The sequence below is a fragment of the Nicotiana tabacum genome, chromosome 24, assembly GCF_000715075.1.
Source record: "Nicotiana tabacum cultivar K326 chromosome 24, ASM71507v2, whole genome shotgun sequence".
NCBI lineage: Eukaryota > Viridiplantae > Streptophyta > Magnoliopsida > Solanales > Solanaceae > Nicotiana > Nicotiana tabacum.
The window spans coordinates 28,862,660-28,885,919 of record NC_134103.1 but is presented as its reverse complement, the minus strand read 5'-3'; the positions used below and the strand labels follow the sequence as shown (position 1 = coordinate 28,885,919).

The window sequence follows — 23,260 nt, the reverse complement described above, 5'->3', positions numbered from 1 at the left end:
GGTTTGGGAGCTTCGCTCAGGGGGAAGGGATTTTGTATGAATTTTTTGGAATCCAAGCCCTTCAATATTGGTGGTGCCCCCGGGATCTGATCAACCCTGGAGTTATAAGTTTCTACTTTTTTGTCGTTTGCTTCAATCCTCTTTTCTCCTGACTCAATTCGTTTTGTTAGTTCCTCGAGCATCCTAATAATTTCGGGATTAGTCCCCGATTCTTGTTCATTTGATCTTACTACAGTTAGCCCCGTTTTGTGGGTGACTTCTCAGGGTGGACCCGACTCGGCTCTTCTTGGTGCTTGGGTTTGGCTCTGCAATTGAGCTATCGCTACCTATTGTGCTTGCAACATTTCGAAAATCATACGCAGGTTGATCCTGTCTTCTCCAACATTTTGAGTATTTCGAACTGTAGATCGAGTTCCACCATGAATGATATTTTCGGGGTCGGAATGTTGGTTCGCCTCAATAGCCACATGTGAATTAACGGCAATTGGATCTACGACCCGAGTTCCAATAGGGTCAACGAGTGGCCTTTTATCCCTGGGCGTCAGGTTGTTATTCTCATCTTGAAGGCCAGCTTCGTTGTCGATAGGTAGAGCCATTAATTGAGAGTTCGTCGTTTTTAACCTGAAATCAAAGACACTTCCAAGAGCAAAAGTCATTAATTAATTGACTTTTCCTTGATTCAAGCCGTGATTTTCGCCGAGATTCTCTCCCTCACTTGCGGCTATAACGCCTTTTTTGTTTCTTGGCTCGGTCTCGATCTTGGCCGATCTCAATCTTGATCGGTCTTTGGGTCTCGAGCTCCATCTTGGCTGATTTCGATATTGATCGGTCTCTGGGTCTCGAGCTCAATCTTGGTCGAACTTGATATCGATTGATATCTGGGGCCCGAGCTCGATAACCTAACTTTGTATCTTGGTTTCGATATTACAATGGTGAACCTCGGACCATTATGTTCGCCTCATAAGAAGAGCAGACTCGGTTTTGACTGTATACATCAATGAACACGTTGAGAAGATAATAGTGATAGAATGTGGTTGTATGAATAAAATTTCTATATATTTAATACTATTACTCAACTAACACTCACACATCATTAGTAATTTTTAGTACTAAAAGTTTCATCATAACATTTCCTGATTTGCTAATTTTATTGTTAACTTCTGATAGAGATTTTCTTTAAAATATTTTCTAACTTATAAATTGCCAATTAACTGCAGGTAAAATAATTGCAACCTTAAAGATTCCCGCAGCGTCAGCCATGCGGTATGGGTTTGTCATTTATTTATGCCAGTTGACCTAGCCCTCAGGTATGCATCTTCATTAATTCTCATTTTCTCCAGTAGTAATAAAACACCTTTGTAAATGTGCTGTAATGACTGTGAAAATTAAATACTAGTAGCATTAAAAAGGTCACTGGATGCAGATATCAAAGATATTAATAGTACTATTAATTTATCCTATCTTTCTTTTCTTTTCTTTTCTTTCCTTTTTTCCCTCCTACCCGTGTCCTTTTCAGTTTTCACCCTTTCCTCGGCAATTTCTTTTTTCTAAGTTTGGGAAAGTTGGTAAGCATCATTCCTTCTCCTTCACTATAAACATTTCTACTTCTGACTTCAAATTAAGAATTGGTTAGTAAGTTTGTTTCACACTCTAACACTTCCTTAGGTTGCCGGAAATATGTCCTTAAGAAATGGTTGATATAACATTATTTCTAACTATTACTCAATGACTTGATGAAGCTTTTCTAGTTTAATGAAACTTGATACTGTTTTGTACTTGATTTTAGACATCCATTGAAATATGATGCTGAGAAGTTTTTTTCTTTTTCCCATTCGTTTGGTATTCGTATTAACAACAACAACAATAACTATGCCTTACTCCCAAACAAAGTTGAGATCGACGATATAAATTCCCACTTCTTTCTTTAAGCTCAACTCATATCTTTATCATGCCAAAATAAAATAAGAGTAGCAATTAATGAAAATAAGTTAGTATATTAGTAGTAATAATAAAAATATATGAGTAGTAATATTTAAAGCCTATTCCTAGTTCCTAGCTAATAAGTAACACCTATATGGATCTTTTTCTTTCATTGTGATATATCTTTAGCAAAGTCTGCATTGATTCTAAGGATTTATATGTCTTTTGAGGCAACTTGATTTTATGTGAATTTAGGTCTACCTCGTTCCTTTTTTAACACTGTCATTTACCATAGTTTCACACCTATGGACTGATATATCTGTAGGGCGACGCAAGACATGACCAAATCATCTCAAGCGGTCTTCTCTCACTTTATCCTCAATGCGTACTACTTGTACCTTCTAGTGAATGTAGTCATTTTTAATCTTATCTAATCTTGTATGACCACACATCCATCTTACCATTTGTATATTTGCAATACTCATCTTGTGAATATATTGAAATTTAGTGTCCCAACATTCATACCAAATTATAACATTAGCGGTTTTATACTTGTTCTATAGAACTTACCTTTCACCTTAGTAGGCATCCTTCTATCATATAAAACTATAGTAGCACTTCCCTATTTCAACCATCTGATTTTAATCCTATAGGTAATGTCTTCATCTATCATTCCACTATCTTGAAAGAACGAGCCTAGATATCTGAATTGTTTGCATGTTGGCACTGCAATCCCATCTAGTCTCACCTCAACGTTGTTCTTCCCCTGCTGACTAAACTTGTAGTGCATGTATTGAGTCTTACTCCTACTTATCCTAAAGCCCTTACTCTCTAAAGTGCTCCTTCATAGCTCAAGCTTTTGGTTGACACCCTCCCTAGTTAATTTCGTCAATTAACACAATATTATCAGCAAATAACATACACTATGAGACCTCATCTTGTACTATGTTGGTTAGCTCATCCATAACTAGTGTAAACAAGTAGGGCTTTAATGTTGAACCTTGGTGTACTCACTATTATAGGAAATTAATCTGTATCTCCTACTACTATTTTTATGGTAGTGACAGCTCCTTCATCATCATGTATTTATAAGTTTTGATGTTGGCTGCTAGCCTACCCCTCCTCTTTTTTTGGGCTCGGGACCGCCAATGTGAGCAAGTCCACACTAATTAAGTTGGTATTTTTGGGGCATTTTCATACATACTCACTTTTGGGGTCACCATTGAAGTTGTACCTGAATTGTACAAAATTATACAAGGTGTACCCGCTCGGATCTGAAGTAGTTCAATCTCTTCAATGCAAATTCAGAAATCAAATCGGAAGTTCTTTTATCTTTCAAATGCAACTTAACAAATTCGAATCTGAAGTAGTTCAATTTGTTCAATGCAACTTCAGAAATCAAATATGAAGTTCTTTTATCTTTCAAAGGCAACTTCAGAAATGTGAATCTTAAGTATTTCAATCTATTGAATGCAACTTCAGATTTCGAATCTTAAGTTCTGAAACTTAAACTTGTTCTTCGAATTTTAATAATCCAATATACGATTTAATGCCCAATCTACTCGAAATGAGCTCAAATTTGAAATATAATTTTTAATTATCATAAAGAACAAATCGCAATCATCAAATTGTCAAAATAATAATAAATTTAACAAACTCATTTTGCTACTAAGAAGAAGAAGAAGAAGAAACTCAAAGCGAAAATTAAGAAGAAGAAAATAGCAGTAAAGAGGAAGAGCAAAATGTATGTATCTGAAGTTATTCAAAATTGGGTATCAGTTAATTGTTTATTTAAAAAGTAGGTACAAACTCAATAGGTGACACAAAATTGGGTGCCACATAAAAATCTTATGGTATTTATGAAGTCCCGACTAATATAAATTTGTAATATGTAAGCCCATCAAAGAGGGAAACATTTTCTACCGGAACTTTTAACCAAATGAGTAAATATATTAGGCAAAATATATCGGCAACCCCTTAAAGTTGTTCATATTTTTTCACTTAGACGCTTTATCTTAACTTCTTTCCATTTGAACACTCTAACCACATCTCAAATGTGTCATTTAGACACAAACTTAATAGGCAACCACCACAAAAGATGCGTATAATTCACACACCAAAGTGACAAATAAGAAGCGGGAACGTGGATTTAACGTAAATAAATTTTAAAAAAAATTTTGAAAAAGAAAAGAAAAATGAGTAAAAGAAAAACAAGAACGCACCCCCGGTCATCTTCCCCGACGAACCCCCTCCTTTTGCCTTCTTCCTTAGTTTAAGATTTCATGTAACAAATTAACAATCTAAACATATATATTGGAATACTCTGTATTAATCTTCTTTGATGATCTGCAAATTCTTTGCATATGTGATAAATGTAATTCCAAATACACTTACAGATTTCAAGTGGCAATTGAACCCAATTATATAAATCTAAAGGAAAGTTACGGGAATCATTCCCATTTACATTGGTGAAAACCCAGTTATAAATTAAAAATAAAATAATTTTTTTTGAGAAGAGATGTTAATGATAATTTGAAAATCGGAGCAAAAATGCCTAAAATCATGAGTAGCTTCATAAAATTTGCTTTAAAATCAGTTAGATTTTGATCAAAACTAACTCAAAAGAGCTAGCATTCTTAAAAGAGAGAGAAAGCATTTGTTTAAAGTTGTGGAAAAATTTCATCAATGTTCATCGCCTGAGCTTAGTGTTTTTCGAAAACCGAGATTGGTCGGGGTGGGTGGGGTTGGGAGGGAGGGGCCAGAGAGAGTAGATAGCATTTGGAAAGTGAAGAGTTTTTTTTTTTTTTTTACTATTTCACGCGCTTGAAAAATGTGAGAAACACTTACCTTGCCATGTCAGCTTTTTATGTCTAAATGACATATGGTTAGAGCGTATAAATGGAATAGACTTAAGATTGAGTAGCTAAGTGAAAAGTGTGAACAACTTTAAGTATCTGTCAATGTATTTTGCCAATATATTAACCATTTGGTCCATCAAGGAAATAATGAAGTGACGAAAACATCATAATTCGAAATGCTACATGCTCGAATCCAATATCCAATCTTCCAACTGTTGTCCAGTTAAGTTCTCCCCACTTTCAGTTAACTATGTGAAAAAACAAAAATATAGTGACAATTTGTGATGATCAACTAATAGTTATAATCAACTAATCGAGTAAGAAATGATCTTGCTGGAATATGACACAATCTTTAATGCGAGAATATATATAATGGTGAGGCCGAGAACAGGCTAGGAATCTAGTTATAGATTTTAGCTCCAGTAGTTTCGAATATGCCTCAAACTTTTACTTTCCTTCACCGAGAACAATTTCTACTAACTTGTGATAGGCCACTTTAGAATCGGTGATTGCAAGAAAAGGACAAACTGAAAACATAATGCTGAATAGTGTAGCTTGTTAAAAGTAAGCTATATCTAGGGGCGGAGCCACAGAGCCGATTACGGATTCGGACGAACCCAATAGCTTTGGTTCAAACCTTGTATTTTTTTAAATTTATTTTATTAAGTATGTACAAATATTAATTTAGAACTCAGTAACTTAAAATGATTAGAATCTCGAACCCATAAACTTGAAATCCTAGCTCCGCCTCTGACATCCTATATCTTTTTTGTTGCTCCTTACAAGCTATACTTATCATCGTGGCCGAATTGCCAACAAACATAGATGAAACGAATTTGCTATTATATCTACATACAGAATAAGTTGGGTTTTAGAAATAGAAAGGGAAAAGTTTGGATTCCTCATGCTTTCAATTGTCTGACTCGAAATGCTGCCAATTCCAATCTATTCAGATGTAGTAACCCCCTAATTTGTCTCGGTAATGCTTCAGAATTTAAGGTAGTGATGTGTTGTTTGTGTGTGTGGCTAATGGCGACTAATCTATCGGCAATTTTGTTGGCTTCTCTGTAGCAGTGCTTCACGGTCACCTTCTTTTCCTCCACAAATTCTTTGATTTTGTTCACTGTTTGTAGGAGTCTCCATGGTGTATCTACCTCCTCCTTTACTGATCACACGAGGAGTTTAGAATCTGCTTCTAAAATCATTTCATTTATTCCGATTGCGACGGCCTTTTGTAATCCAATTAGCATAGCCTGGCCTTCCGCCCAATTACTAGTACCAGGTCCCAAATATACTGAGTATGCGAGGATGAGTTTTTCCACACTATCTCGAATAGTACCACCTGCTCCACACAACTACCATCACTATTGATTTTGCATACGAGAGGTGGTGGTTTTTCCCATTTGACAATCTTTTATATTTTCTGATTTATAGGAATTTTCAACATACTCTGAATTCTCTCCCAGTTAGTATTACTTCCTAGTCTTTCAAATTTTTGTTTGACTAACTGGGTGATATTTTGAGAAATGAAACCAATTGATCTTTGGCTGGAATGGAGCTCAGTACTATACTTACTTGCACACCGCGATCTCCAGAGTTCCCAGACCACAAATTGAGGAATGATTTTTGCTACCAAGCTTTCAATTGTGTTCTTTGCTCTGTATGTCATCCATTTCTTCAGTAGTTGAATCAGAAGTGTTCCTCTCCATTGAATTCTAAAAGGTCCACAAAAGTTCGACCACACCTTTTGTGCAAAATCTCCTGAGCAGAAGAGGTGTTCAATGGTTTCGGATCCTGGTGTGGTGCAACAACAACAATGAGCTACCACTGTAAATCCCATTCTCAACAACCTCTCATCTGTAGGTAGTCTCCTAGTCAAGGCTCTCCATGTGATGAATGACATCTTGAAGGGAACATCTTTATGCCAGATCTGGGAGTGAGTATCAACTGTCTCCTTCTTGTTTCTCCATATATCCCATGCCGCAGTTATTGTGAATTTGCCTTTATTGTCTGCTGACCAAATAGCTTTGTCTGGTGTTCCATCGAGAAATTCAACTTCCTCCGTATTTATTATATTTCTGATCGCATCATTCCATTTCACATCACAATTTTTCTCTTGCCACTCCCCATCTACCAACACATCTTTAAGTTTAATGTCGGTGGGTTGTACATTGTCTGGAAGCTGCTTGTACAAGGGGCCGAACTTAGTCCAATTATCATACCAAAAGGAAATTTCTCCTTCACCAACTAACCAAACTAGATGTTGCTCCACTTCATGCTTCAATTTGTACATTTCTTTCCGTTTGATGACTGCTTTCTACCCAACCTTATTGCCACTGGGTGAGAATTATAGCAATATTTGGCAAGTACAAAGTCTTTCCAAAGAGAATTCATTGTTCTCAATTTTCACCAAGATTTTGCTGTAAATGCTTTGCAGATGTCTTCAAGTTTTCTAAATTGAACCTCTCCCTCCTTATATGGATAACATAGTTTCTCCCAGGCTGCCTAATGGTGCCTATCCATCCCAGAAGAGGAGTTCCAAAAAAATCTTGTAAATATCTTCCAGTACTCCTTTAGGTGAATGAATGGTTGATAACAAATGTGTTGGCAAGGCTAATAGAACATGTCTTATTAGAACTGCTTTACCTCCGGTTGATAAAAGTTTAATTTGCCAACTCCTTACTCTGTTTGTCACTTTACTCACCATTTCTGATAAAAGTAGTAAGCTATCTTTTTTCTGCCCGTAAAAAGAGGACATCCTAGGTATTTTATTGGCAAAAATTAAGATGAGTTAAAACTTACAAGTGGTCTTACCTTCGTCCAAAGCATGCACCTAATTAACTTTAGAGAAAATTTTTTTTAAAAAAGGAGATAATTACAAAATATATTAGAACTAAAACATGCATCTTAGAGGAAAATGTGGCTCACACAGATTAGAAGATTTTTGTTTTATGAGCTAATATCATGTGCTGAAAAGGTTTAAGTAATTTTTGTAGAAAATGATACATTTTATGTATTAATTCATTTTGGCGCTATACACCGGGTATAGAAAATTTCTTCTTCTTTTTTTTTTTTTTTCATAAAAAAGTCACAACTACTTGAATTTTCTAAGGTTTATCAATAAGGACAATCTTTGAATTCTAAAGAAAGGGTCAAGTAACCTTATTTTGCTGGATCACAGCTATCGTCGCAAAGTAGGTTGCCAACATTGAACGGCATGCTTACTAACCACACCAATTTTCATGGTTGTCATGGTTTTGTATTTACGTAGATGACATGTATGTATGGTATGCTGAAAATCTTTTCCAAGGTTTTGTATTACGTGGTTAACATATATGGCATTCTTCACTGTGAACATCTTGATCGCCCGATCCTTGCATTATTGGCTAGGAATAACATAAAATGTATGGATATAGCAGCTTGATGTACAAAACATCTCGTATTCACGCACAATTTGGAGAATGACCGCACTCCAAAAGGTGCGATGTAGACAACATTCCTTAATGTAAATATTAGTGGTTGCTTCCAAACTCGAATGCGTGACCTATAGGTAATACATAAATAATTTTATCGTTGTTTCGAGACTCCTCTTTAACACAAAATGTATACCATGAATAAGAAAAAAAATAGCAAAACACTAGATACTGAGAATCTACAACATCGACCTCCACTTGAATAGCCATTGGTCATTAAGCTTGGATATTGGGAGGCGTAGAATAGAAATTGCTAAATCTACTATGGGCCATTTGCACAAATGATCTCTTTTGAGGCACAATTTAGTTCTGTCACCGTTAGCGCAGTGAGCTAAATTTGTCAATGCCATGCAAAGTAACATTGAGCCGTACAAATTGGGACGGAGAGGGAGGAGAGAGTAACTTTTGTGCTTTCAAATTTTGTTGCTTATTTATTTTTATTTTTTTTTACAAGAAACTTAAAAATAAACATTTTGACAAGATGTTTGACTAGATATGGCAATTTAGACATATTAATTTGCAAATTTTGTTAGACAACCTAGTATCTTTTGAACGTGAATTGAAAAATGAATTACTAGTAATAATCACTCATGGAACTCAAGCCAGCCTTGGCAATCACCAGAGATACGAGTACCATTTACCTGGGATGGAGAAATTCGCAAAATCACACAATTATATTTCTTTTGAGAAAGGTCTCAAAGTCGAGGCACAATAAATTGGGTTCCGGTCAAAGCACTCGTTCTGGCCATTGCTAGGTCTTCTTTCAGATCTAAACTGTTCAATCAAATAAATGAGATAGTAAAGGAAAAATATTTTATTATTAATCTCTAAAAGCTCTTTACCATTTTCATAAATCTCCACACATAAAATAAATTAGTAATACCCCTATTTATAATAGTACGAAACATTATGTCAACTAGAAATATGAAAGTGTATTCCTATATTAATTCTGACTACAAATCCTATTTAGACATGAATTAAATAAATCAAATCCTAAATAACTAAGGTTTCCTACTACAACTTTGAATTAGTTTTCAAACAGAATGTGAACGGTTACAACTTTGATAACTTCTATAATATTTGGCTTGACTTTTTCTAACGAAGTGCATCACTATAGCATGTTAGAAGATATTTAATTGCATTGTAATTCCTTTTAGACCAAATAGGTATAAAAATTACAAGTTTAAAGTCAAAATCTACTTAAAGGTGGTAAACTTGAAAACTTTTATCTACATGGAACGGACGTAGTGTTTGTTCTAAAATTCAATATTGAATATGTTAACTAAAGAGAGATAAGTGGAAAGCAGAAAACAATTGCCCAGCCTCAAGTACAAGACAGTTTTGCATAGTGGATCACCAAAACTTCACTAACTTAATTGTACTAAAATGAAGTATACGAAAAGTTAGTCTAGTTTGCTCGCAGAGTCGAATCAAATTTCTGATACAAAGACCAAAATCTTACAATTTACAGGATCTCCATTTGAGTCGTTGAGCATTCAGAATCCAGCTGGTTCGCTAATTCTGTGTAATCATCCTATATCAGAAGAAACAATTAACCCAGAAGATAGAAAGAGTTTTAAGACAAAAATGGCACAGCTAAAAGGAAGAGTTCTTCAATTAATTTCTTAGGCAACTGTTGGATGAAAAGGATAGTAGCACCTACAAGGGTTAGATTTCAGGGCGACAGCATTCAACGTAATTAATATGGAAAATAGCATTAGTGATCCCATAAGTACCTTTTTACAAGCATGAATGATGCCACAAGAACTTAATGTGAGCTAGTAAATCATACCTTTGCTGCAGCAGCAGAGACACTTGCATTGTTAGCTTCACATTGAGGCACTGAGCAAGCTGACAGTGAGGGAGAATAAACAGACTGCAATTGCAAAGTTGAAGAAGTATCTGCAAGTTCAAAAACTTTTTACAGATATGGTGGGAGAAGATTTATCTGAGGATGGATCTACTCGCCTCTGATATATAGCAGTTAATCTTGTTATCCTTCTTCAAGGGGCTCTTTATTGAATCCTCCTGAACTTCTGGCGAGGCTGCTTTGGCAAATTGCACATTATCAGTGAATTTCTGCTCTATTGTTACACTGAACAATCAATCTAGGGAAACGACAGAACTGCAAGTTTATGCCTTGAATTCATAAGCGATGAAGCATAAGGCATTCAAAACTTATTGTATCTTCCTTTTTTAATTTATAGCATTAGAAAATATACACAAAGCTATAAGGTTCCAGTTCCTAAAAGGAAAAGAAACAGGGGAAGTGGAATCAAAATAGAGATAGCTGAAAGCATATCATTCACGAGATGGAGGAGGAAGCAGTTGCAGAACTTGGAGCAAAAAGATGAGTTCTACAAATATACTCGAAGCAAATTGAGTCTTAGTTGTATCATATGGTAGGAAAATATAGTAGTTTGGTGTAAAGGATTAAGGTAGCTTGGGACTGGGCCGTAGGTTTTGTTGGTTGTCGTTGTAAAGGACTAAGCTACACAATGAGCAATTGCCAGACTAACTAAAACACTAAAGCTTATGCTCCTTACAGCATGAAGCAAGGGCGTGATAGGAACCTGTGCTTTCTTCACTCATAGAAGACTTTGGATGAGAGTCTTTCCCTTTGATTTGAGCAGTATCTGGCGTCCTAGTAAGCAAAATGTCATAAATTAAGGAAGAATATTGACAACTTATAACATGCATGACAGTATCTGAAGTATTTAATATGAGCCAGATGAGGGAACAGATAAAAGCCACATGTTGATTTTATTGCCATTTTCTGATCAGCTTACTGATAACCCATTGTTAAGAGAAACCTTTTTGATTGATATTATAGTTGAAAAGAATCAATAGCATGGGACAAACTATGGTCACTTAGGAGAGTTTCTGTCTTTATCTTTGCCTATCACTAGGTAATAGTTACCGTGAGCACAAGAGCAAGAACTATAAAAGATTTCTAAATCAACAATGAATGCAAAAGAAGATATGCAAGCAAATCTTCAAAAAGAAAAGCATATCCTGCTGAAAGCTATCAGAAGGAGAAAGCGTAGGCCGCTGAAAGCTTTGATCATTCTCCTTTTTCTGCGTGGCAAAGAAATGGACTGAGGCTTACACATTCACATCATTCAGTTAGAAAATTAAAGGAGTTATCATATATTCTGAAAATGGTTAGCAAAATGTTATATCCAGGACAAATTCTTCCCGACAGAGATAATTGATAACAAATTCTTTCCAAGAGTCATTTTTGATTGCTGAGAGAGAAATTAAACTTTGATTTAGGAAGTTTAGCTGCATTTACTTTAATTAGACAAAGGTGCTTAAAAGAAAATTCCAACTGTAAATTCAAGATGTTGCTAATCTTCAGTCTTTGCTTACTAAACCAGAATAGTAATCTTTCATTGGAGTTTATAAGAGGCTCAGTCAAACCTTAATTTTTCACTTTGTCTAATTGAAAGGCATTCTTCCTGGCCTTCCATCAGTGAGGTGAATGTCCTTCTGTCCTGGCATTAGAGAAAGATACAGACAAATTAGTAGCAGAAATGAAGCCAAGGAATAACGCAATACATTAAGAGGGAGGCACTTGCACAGCAAATGCATATTTCAACAAAGAGATGAAATGTCAAACTGAAACAACATTAGCTAGGGCCAATGGAATGATTAAACACTGATGATGGCCTAATTATACAAATCAAAGACCTTATCCTTGTTGAGTTGTAAATCATAAGGGTAGTGACAGAATTCATTTGACATAAACAAAAAGAAGAGGTATATAAAGGTGCACAGAAATGTATATATTATCCACAAATGGTAATTTGGGGCTTGCTTGAGCAGATGTGCTTAGAACTACATAATCTCTCTGTTATAGTTACTGGAGTTGGTACATCAGAAATGATTGATCACATGGACTAGATCTGCCATAACACAGAAAAGTCTATTTTCCAAGAATATTCTCAAGTTATAAGCAACTGGCAGAATTCACATCGGGCTAAAGTCAAGCAGCATTTGAAAGGTAAATCCTGAGGAAAAATGAGAGTGTGTTCAGACCTCTTCACTCATACGAGTGACGGCATCTTGAATCTTTTTTATGACAATGCCTAAGCTTCCTATTTCAGAATGCAGTCCCTGATAATTACCCATCCAGAAAGGTAATAGGTCAAGTTAATAATCTGAGTTGAAATAATAATATACCTAGGCAAACTACTATGCAAACCTTGTTCTCTGAGATTAAGTTCTGTAGAAGTAGTTCTTTTGTGGATATCTCTCTCTGAAGGTATGACTAGTTAAGGAGGCATGCCATAAATAAGGGAATGTGAAAGAACATTGCCGAGACCTAATAAAGCATAAGGGAGCACGAACTGCTTCCATCAGTTAATGGATATCTGTATGATCTTTGGTTGGAACTCCTTGCTAAGAATTGCTGCCTCAAGTTCTGCCTCCAGCTCTCGTATTCTTTTAGCTTTGGTTGTGAGTTCCACTTCATTATTCATAAGTTTTCTTTCCAGGTTGTTGGTCTTTTCTGCAAAATTATAGCACTAGTTTCTTAGGTACCAACAGCTAACTTCTTACAATCAGAAGTCTGTAATTAATTTTCACATAACTAACCAACTTTGAAGAGCAATGATGGAATTTACACCGAAAAAGCGTGTAATGAATGACAATTGCACCAAACAAGAAGTCTTAAGCAAAATTATGGAATGATACATAGAACAAAAACTAAACCCTTCTTGGATTCATGATTAATTTATGCTTATACATCTCCCCTATATGTACTTACACCTAGAGGTATATAGATGGACAATAGGTATCGATACCCCACATATATGACAAGTATCTAGATGGACTACAATAAGAGCAATCCTGAGAAAACGAACCAGATGTTCTGTATTATAAAATGACCTATGTAGATAGATTTATGGCTAAAGATGTCTGATGGATCAAATAGTGTCTATTCTAGTAATATCCTATTCTGATGTGTCGCTAAATGCTGAATACAAGACTAAATGAGCTACATGCCAAGGCAAATAAGGATAAGAAATTACCGACAAAAAGTTTCTCAAAAGTAGAAACCTCATCCATTTTCCTCTTTAGCCCAGCCACTGGACATGACAAGAGAAATTGAGGAAAGTAAAAAAAGAAAAAAAGAAATCGGTGTCTGTGAGCAAGTTTATGAATAGATAGATTGCTGAGATTGAATGAATGAAACCTTAAGAAAAGAAAGCTACATGCCTACATCCTCCTTTTGACTGAGAGCGTGTCTAGCATCATCCATAAGTTTATTGATGGAGGAAGCCTCCTTTGATATTGAATCGAATAATAACAAATGAACTCTTAACGTTTCAGATAGAATACCAATTTTTCTATCTCTGTCTTCAATAGCTCGCTTCATTTCATATGTAGAGTCCTGCATGTTCATTGTAGCAGAATTGAGTAACTATTTTGGGGAGATAGCTAAGAAGTTTAGCTTATTGGTTGAAAATGACATCACACAAGTTCTACGGAGTACAATTTTTGCTATCTCTTAAGTTTAAACAAGCATATACATGAGTATCCACGTGGAAGGTAGCAGGGACACAGCAGATCTAAGATCTAAGGCAGCAAAAATAGCTGCCAAAGGGACAAAATTTTTGGAAAATTATCTAACAAGACGTTCAGCTCTGCGGAAATACATGATCCAATCTAGGAACTGCCACCTGAAGAACAAAGACTTTCTTCCGGTTACAGCATGCACCTGACCAGAGGCGGATCTAGAATTTTAATTTTATCGGTTCAGGACTCCAATTTCAATTGAGCTATCAATTTATAGTTCAATATTTTCAGCAATTTTAATGAATTTTACACAGATAAATTCAGGTCTAGACTAAAAGTTATGGGTTCATTTGAACCCAACCTTGGGCAACTAGATCCGCCCCTGCACATGACCTCATAACATTCAGTTGCTGGTTACAAGAGTTACTGTTCCAGATTTTGGAAATAAACAAAGTTACCAGGAAAGTTCCGTTTTCTCTTTCCTATATTAAGAGACGGCAATGCATTTTCATAATGCTAGAGTTTGGTAACTTCTCATTAAAATTTAGAGCCCGAAATCAGATAAAACAGAAATATCATGAACCAGCAGAACAAACCAGAACATCAGTCATGAAGGTAAATATATGAATTAACAAAATCTACTTTAACCAATCTGGCTTAGCATTACAAAATGCTAACCTCATAAGCCTTCAGAAAATCTTCCCTTGATTCAAGCAAGCTTTGTAAAGTTCCTTCCAATTCCTTCTTCTTGTTCTCCAGCAAATTATTCTCATTCTCTAAGCAAGTTACCTGTATTAATTTGTGACCTCTAACTTCCGTTCTGAATGATACAAATTAATAAACGTCTAGGTGAGCAGAGGCACAACCAATATTTGAACTTTATGGATTCGAAATTGTAACACAACCTATTTGAATTACTTCGTTCGAAATCTATTATTTGTACTTAGTGGATCTCCAAAGCTGAACCCATTACTTCAACACTATATCCGCCCCTGTAGGTGAGATACGGATCTAGAATTTAGAGTGATTAAATGCACCTCTTAGTATATACACACATTATAGCTCTAAATTAATATATCACACACGCGCGAATTTTTAAAATGCTTTTTTTTTTTATGAAAGTGATGTGCACGCATCTTGACTATTCCACCGGATACCTGCTACCTCCCACCAGCATAGGTACGGGATGACTCTACCACCAAGGAAATCATCTAATGTGTTTTGCCTCTGCTGGGATTTCAAGGTGAAACCTCATGGTCCTCCTTCCATTTCAAAGACCACTAGGCCACACATACATAATTTGAGTTTGAGATAATAAATGCACGTGAACCCTCTGTTTATATGCTGGATTAGCCTCTACGTTCGTGTAGCGTATAATGATAAGAGTCAAAGATGAGTAGTAAATTGTACTTTACCTTTCTTTCCAGCTTATGCCTAAGTTCATTAGAGAAACCTAACTCAGCACGAAATTCCGTCAATTTTTGATTGAATTCCTCCTCCGATTGCTTTTGCTTCTGTTATTCACACATCAAAAAACTTCTTCGGCGGCTAGAAGTTTTACATATAAATTACTAATAAGTGCATAGATGCGAGTGATTCGAATGAACCTGTAGTGCGAGTTGGACTTGTTGAGAGGCATTGCGTTCCTTTTCCTGCAATAAAAGTTCATAGAAACAGTGTGAGCTGTAATGGAGAAAATTGATGATCAGTTATGGAGATGAGAGGTGATGATGAAATGGCGGTTTTACTTTGAGTTCACGAACTTCACAAATTAGGGCGTGGAGTTGGAGCTTGAATTTGGAGAGCTTCAGGAGCTCCATTTACCCGCCAAAATTCTCCGAGTTTTCAGTGGCGTTGAGTTGGTTTAACTTCGTAATTTTACAACTTTATTACGTCTTCATTCCTATTTGAAGTTTTGAACTGAGTAGTTAATACTTACTACAGTATCTTTTATAACAGCGACACTGTGTAAATTAAGTACTACCATTTCCATGTAATAAACTGAGCTTTATATATGCTCTCTGTTTCACTTTACTTGATATTATTATTATTATTATTATTTAACCGCATTTTTTTCTATTTTATAGAAAAAAATTATTTTTGTTTTTAAATAAACAAATGTTATTTTAATTAACCCGAGTGCCTTACCCTTCACACTTCAAAGACCTTTCAATATTTTTGGAAGCTGAGGACGCGGGTGGGAATGGAACCAATGACCTCATAATGGTTTTGAACTCCTTGATCACTAAACTATATTTTTGGGCGGTGGGAAGGGGATTCAAAATATAATATATAGAGATAAAAATCAAATTTACAGTGTAATTTTTCGGCGAAGGATGTTCGCACCCTAGCACCCCTAAATAAGCCCCTGGCTGAGGATACGTTTCAAAGCAAAATAATCTCTTATTCACTTTTTACATTCAAAAAAAAAATGACAGAGTTCACATATATACACTGAAAAGAATTTAAAATATTTACGTAATTTTTTCTTTAACGAAACGAAAGTTTGGGGGAAAGTTTATCTTTTACGAAAGAAACAGAAAATAAATATTTTCACATTATCATGAGGGCCGAAGGTTAAACTTACCGGAGGGAAGTGCACAGTTAGCCACTAATTAAAGATGCTTTTACGATTTAGATACTATTTAAAATGTATTTACTCTTTAGTCCGTACTTAATAATTTTTTACCTGCCCGGACGAAAATAACCCTGTGCTAGACATGGGTGATGTGTAAATATTAAAGATATGGTGCCCTTAACTTCACGAATGCTGTGTAAATATTAAGGACAAAGTGTTATGTATTTGCACCTTCCGTTGTTAAACTTTAGGACATCATGTCCTTAACTTCATATGCTCAGTGTAAATGTTAAGGACATGGCGTCCTTAACTTCATGTGTACAGTGTAAATGTTAAGGACATAATATCTTTAACTTGTATTTGCATCTTCTATTGTTAAACTTTAGGACCTCATGTCCTTAACTTCATATGTGCAGTGTAAATGCTAAGCACATGGTGTTCTTAACTTCATGTGTGCAATGTAAATATTAAGGACATAATGTCCTTAACTTTATGAGTGTTGTGTAAATATTAAGGACATGATGTCCTTAACTTTATGAATTATGTGTAAATATTAAGGACAAATTGTCTTGTATTTGCACTTTCCGTTGTTAAACTTTAGGACATCATGTCTTTAACTTCATATGTGCGGTGTAAATATTAAGGACATGGCGTCCCTAGCTTCATGTGTGCAGTGTAAATATTAAGGACACCATGTCCTTAATATTTACACAGCACTCATGAAGAAAGGGTATAGTAGTGACGATTTTTTATCAGCATTAAAAATATTGAATAAAAATTAAATACCATATTAAAAAGTGATTATCCTAAGCCATTTCTACAACTTATAACAACCCTTTGCAATACCTTTGGGCTCATGAATGTCCAACAAGATCTTCGAGGAGAAGTTAAATAGTGGTCCACCAAAATAGTAGTTGATAAATATACATATTATACATAATTAATAATTTATAGTGCATGTATATTGGCTAGGGGCCGTAAATATTTTACTATAAATTTGTTAAAAGCACATCTTTGATTGGACTATGTTGGGACTAAGGGTGTGTTTGGTACGAAGGAAAATGTTTTCATGAAAAATGAGTGATTTTATTACTTATTTTCCTTTGTTTGGTTGGTGAGTGGAAAACGTTTTTCGTAAAATATTTTTTAGTATTTGGTTAGAGAGTAGAAATATTTTTTTATGGTACTCTCCTCAGCCCCCTTCCCCAAGTCCACATATTTCCTTGTTACCCCCTCCTCAAATGAAAAGAAAATACTCATTTGTGGGGTATGGGGCGGGTATAGTGGGCGGGGGTGGGTCGGTAGGTGTGGGGTGTAGGGTGTGGGGGTGGGTTGGTGGGGCTTGGTAGGGATGGGAAATAGGATGGGGAAGGTTGAAAAAGAGTTTTGAAAAATGTTTTCTCTTCTCTTGATAGGGAAAACTCCAATTGGAGGAAAATGACTTCACGAAAAAAATATTTTCCAAAATATTTAAGCCAACCAAACATGAAAAAATTGAAAAATATTTTCGAAAAATATTTTTCTTTGTACCAAACACACCATAAGACCTCGGACCTAACAAATGAAAAAAATTAACATGATTGGAAATGGAAAAAAACTTCACTTTTTAAATCCAATAATGTAATTAGCTAAATGATTACTATTACCTCATAAAATGGTTCTTATGTAGCGCCCCCATGTGAGCGACCACAAGTGAGAAATCCTTAATTGGACGTAGAGCTAGAGGGCAAAAGGAGATTCATCCGAACTCAATAACTTTGGATCAAACCTTGTATTATCTTAAAAATATTATAATATATATAAATTATATTAATTTTAAATTCATAACTCAGAAAGACTAAATCATGAATCCATAAGCTTTAAATCTTGATGCATGAGAAAGGATGATACGTGGGAATACTATTTCATTAGTTTAGTATGAGAATCGAGGCTTATAGACAGAGCGGAGCTAGAATTTAAAGTTTATGGTTTCTGAGTTCGTCACTGAATCCATAACTCGTCTTAGTTAATGGGTTCGCAATTAAATATTTATACATATTTTATGAATTTTCTAATATAAATACAGGGTTTGAACAAAAGCTACTGGGTTCATCAAACCCGCAGTTAATGCTCTCCCTCTGCCCCTGCTTATAGATTGGGGTAAGACTAGAGGAAACAACATGGGTGAGCTAAAAGGTTACTTGGCCAAATTTAACAGCTTTGATTAATTTAAATTCTATATTTGTATTAAGGAATCAATTAAATATATATAAAAATTAAATTTAAAATCCAATTACTAACATTTGATATTGCTATTCTAAAATTTAAAACTTGTAAAGTTCAAATTCTGACTCTCGCCTCGATACGCCATTAACTAAGTATGTGACGGGGTACACATCTCAATCTTTAGTAGTAGCAGTATTAAAGAAGAGATCGAATAAGAAGAAAAAACATTGAAAATTTATAGTAGGCCAAATACATAAGGGCCCCTTAAAGTTATCATGATTTTTCGTTTTGGCACTTTAACTCGGACTTGTTACTATTATGTACCTAAAGTAAGTTAAAACTGGATCTATTGAACACCCATGAATGACATGGCACAACGCGTGTTTCCCACTGTATTTGTGAGCGTGAAATAACATTAGCCTTTACATTATGCTAACAAGGCTCTTTCTTCTTCCCTACATATTTTTACCGTCTTTTATCTCTCATATCTATGGAAAATAAGCTCCACTGGCATCTTTCCTTTCTGAAATCTCACATTCCCTATGAAATAAAATCCAACCAATTCATACAAAATCTAGCATATTCTTATAAGAACAGATTCATACAAATTCAACCCAATTTTCCGATCCTGTCTCAGTATCTTGTTCACGTCGAAAAATCTATGGCTGCTACTATTGATAATGTAACTGACAACATTACAATAATTTTACTGTAGAACCTTACTTTGAAATCTCAAAATGGCATATATTAACACGTAAGCTGCCTGTTATTTACAGTTTCATGGTGATTGATTTTTGAGTGGGAGAAATAATTAATCAACAAATCATTTATTTTGTAGAAGAATTGCAAAGGTCTGCAATGACATTATTTTAGCAGTTGGATACATGTTACTTCTTGAGAATCCATACCCAGGGCCAGAAGCGTTGAGGGAGAGGTGGAGTGGCCGGAGATGATGGTATGAGTTGGTTGGGTTGGCCGGAGACGAGGGAATCAGTAGGTTAGGGCGGGTATGAGGAGGTGTTAAGATAGATTTTCTCTTTATTTCTTTTGTTGTGGCAAAAAATCCATTTTTATAAATTTTGGAGTTGAAATGCCATGTGTCAGTATTTCATTCGTAACTTTGCCACATCATTCGCGTGTAGATTACATGCACTTATATTTTTGACTGATTGTCAAGAAGGTGTTCAATAGATCTACTTTTAACTACTTTAGGTGCCTAATAGGAACAAGTCCAAGTTAAAGTACCAAAACGAAAAGTTGCAACAACTTTAAGAGGCCACTTATGTATTTGGCCTTTATAGTATTAGTATTGTAAATTTCCAGATTTACGCTTTTTATACCTTTACTACCTACTTTTTATTCACAACGCATTCGTAATGATGAAACAAATTATCACCTGCAAGGCTGCAACTTTTTTACGAGGTTTGGTCTCTAGAAAACACATCCTTGGTCCGCCCACAGCTCTTTTATATTTTTCTTCCTTTACATAATAATAGAGTAGGAATAGTTGAATTATACTAGTATGTTTGAACTCATAAAACTATGATTCAAGTTGTGAAATTGTGACATATAGGTTCGTTTACCCTAAAAACGGATAACAATTAAATTTGTATGTAGTTTTAAGGATACGTGGATTAATTCAATACAAACGATAAATTGCGTTAGATTAAACAGATAAGTGACGTAATAGATTGTCAAACCACTCAAGGAGGGTGATTTCGGATTGTCAAACCACTTAAGGAGGGTGATTTCGGACTCAATGACAACCTTAATGAGATGTCCGCCCTCGATCTCGGACTCACAATAACGGAGAACTGATGAACACGAATAAGAACTTTGAATAACAGAGAAAATAAGAGTATATTGCCTTGATATACGTGTTACAGTGTGTCTAATGAATAATCAGACCCCCTTTATATAGTAGAGAAGTTTTACCATAAGTATAATTCTATAAAAGGTAAAAAAAAAAAATTGTTTAACCAATCACCAGGAATATTAGTAAGACTAGTAAATAATATTAATAATTAAAATCAACTCAGCAGTCACAATTCCTCAACTTGTTTCCATTGCGGCGTGCAACATGTTCCCTTAATATAGACTTTTAAATAAGTCTGTTGCGGCGTGCAATCCGATCCCCCAATATAGACTTTTAAATAAGTATGTTGCGGCGTGCAATCCGATCCCCCAATATAGACTTTTAAATAAGTCTGTTGCGGTGTGCAATCCGATCACCCAATATAGACTTTTAAATAAGTCTGTTGCGGCGTGCAATCCGATCCCCCAATATAGTTAGTTTCATTTTCGTTGCGGCGTGCAACCCGCTCCTCCAATATATTCATTTATCAATTCTTATAACAGAAATTTCCCCAATAAATCCAACAATTAATATGAAATTATAAGATAACAAGCATACATTAATTATGATTTATTTATGAAACAAACAATGACAAGTAACAATTTATTGCGGAAATAAGGGAGAAAATAAGCAGTTTAATATTTAATATGCTAAATGTCAAGTAGCAATTAAGACACATAAATCAAATAAGCATGTAACAATTATTGCAGGAATTCAAGAATTAATATTTGACAAAGAATAGGAGAGAAATAATTATTATAACAATTAATTCGTGTCTTAAAATAATTTAAGATGTTTAAATAATTAAGCAACCAATTAAATTGACAAAGTATATGCACTCGTCACCTTGCCTATACATCGTTGCACATGAAATTCACATAGCAAATAATTCAGGGGTTCTATTCACTCAAGTCAAGGTTAACCACGACACTTACCTCGCTTTGCAACCAAATTTCAAGAATTCAATAAACCTTTGCCTCGCGAATTCGTGTCCGAAATCCTCAAATCTAGTCATAAACAATTCAATATACTCAATATAAATCGTAGGAATTAATTCCATATGAATTTACTAATTTTTCGGATTAAAATCTGAAATTCATCTCAAACATCGACAGTGGAGCCCATGTTTCGAATATCGAAAACAACTTACGAAATTAGAACACCCATTCCGAGACGAGTCCAACCATACAAATATTACCAAATTTCGATGTCAAATGGACCTTCAAATCTTAATTTTACATTTTGAAAGTTTTCTTCAAAATCCCCATTTTTCCTCAACTCAAGACACTACTTCGATGATAAAAATAAAGATATAATCATGGAATATAATAAATTTTGGGTGAAGAACACTTACCCAATCGATTTGCTTGAAAACCCCACTAAGAATCTCCCAAAACCGAGGTCTAAAACTCAAAATGTGGAGAAAATGGCGAAACCCTCGAATATAAACTCTCTGCCCAGGACTTTCGCATTTGCGGACAAATAAGCGCATCTGCGCTATCGCATTTGCGAGCAGACGTTCGCATCTGCGAACTTGAGTTACCAAGCCTGGGTCCGCATATGCGGACAATATAGCCGCACCAGCGGCGCCGCAGAAGCGAAAACATGAGCGCAGAAGCGGCCACGCATCTGCGGCCAAAATTGTGCAGGTGCGAAACACCAGAACCAGACATGCAAGTTTTTACAAAAATAATCCGAAACCGTCCGAAACTCACCCGAGCCCCTCGAGACCTTATTCAAATATCCCAACAAGTCCCGTAACATAATACGGAGTTACTCGGGGTCTCAAATCATATCAAACAATATCGAAATTACAATTCACACCTCGATTCGAACTTTTAAGTTTCATACTTCTCCATTTTCAAATTTTGTGCCGAAACATGTCAAATAAATCCGAAATGTCTTCAAATTTGGCATACAAGTCATAAATAACATAACAGAGCTATTCAAATTTTCGGAATCGGATTCCGACTCCGATATCAAAAATTCAACTCCGTTGTCAAACCTAGAAATCTTTAGCCTTTAAAATTCTAGTTTTCGTTAAATGGTCATAACTTGAGCTAGAGACCTCCAAATTAAATTTCAGGCATATGCCCAAGTCCCAAATCATGATACGGACCTACCGGAACTGTCAAAATACTGATCCAGATCCGTTTGCTCAAAATATTGACCAAAGTCAACTTAATTGAGTTTTAAAGCTCTATTTCACATTTTAATCTATTTTCATATAAAAACTTTTCGAAAACTTATACGGATTACGCATGCAAGTCGAGGAATGATAAATACTGCTTTTTAAGGTCTTAGAACACAAAATTAATTATTAAATTTAAAGATAACCTTTTGGGTCATCATATTCTCCACCTCTAAAACAAACGTTCGTCCTCGAACGGAATTAGAAAAGTACCTGAGTTGGTGAAAAGGTTTGGATAATTACTCCGCATGTCAGACTCGGACTCCCAGGTAGATGCTTCTACTGGCTGACCTCTCCATTGCACTCGAACTGAAGGGTAACTCTTAGACCTTAACTGTCGGACCTGCCGGGCTAGAATAGTTACCGGCTCCTCTTCATAAGTTAAATCTTTGTCCAATTGGATTGAGCTGAAATCTAACAAATGGGACGGATCACCATGATATTTTCGGAGCATAGACACATGGAACACCGGATGAACCGCTGATAAACTAGGTGGTAGTGCAAGCCTGTAGGCTACTTCACCTACCCTTTCAAGAATTTCAAAGGGTCCAATATACCTAGGGCTCAACTTGCCCTTCTTTCCGAACCTCATTACACCTTTCATAGGTGAAACCCGGAGCAATATTCTTTCTACAACCTTGAATGCAATATCACAAA

The 23,260-nt window shown here is 35.4% G+C and overlaps 2 protein-coding genes across 2 annotated transcripts; both read right to left on the bottom strand.

Moving 5' to 3' along the window:
- Positions 1-5,225: 5,225 nt before the first annotated feature.
- On the bottom strand, positions 5,226-7,071 carry LOC142178080 (uncharacterized). Its single transcript, XM_075247408.1, has 2 exons — positions 6,354-7,071; positions 5,226-5,305 (listed from the first exon to the last, which is right to left on the bottom strand). The coding sequence occupies exons 1-2, from the start codon at positions 7,069-7,071 to the stop codon at positions 5,226-5,228; spliced, it is 798 nt and encodes a 265-aa protein (XP_075103509.1).
- A 1,657-nt stretch (positions 7,072-8,728) lies between these two features.
- On the bottom strand, positions 8,729-15,725 carry LOC107770020 (uncharacterized). The gene is made up of 12 exons (XM_075247039.1): positions 15,523-15,725; positions 15,382-15,426; positions 15,190-15,288; positions 14,453-14,563; positions 13,288-13,649; positions 12,459-12,764; positions 12,293-12,370; positions 11,675-11,748; positions 10,825-10,895; positions 10,044-10,296; positions 9,714-9,785; positions 8,729-9,025 (listed from the first exon to the last, which is right to left on the bottom strand). The coding sequence occupies exons 1-5, from the start codon at positions 15,592-15,594 to the stop codon at positions 13,467-13,469; spliced, it is 510 nt and encodes a 169-aa protein (XP_075103140.1). The 5' UTR covers positions 15,595-15,725; the 3' UTR covers positions 8,729-9,025; positions 9,714-9,785; positions 10,044-10,296; positions 10,825-10,895; positions 11,675-11,748; positions 12,293-12,370; positions 12,459-12,764; positions 13,288-13,466.
- Positions 15,726-23,260: the final 7,535 nt, after the last annotated feature.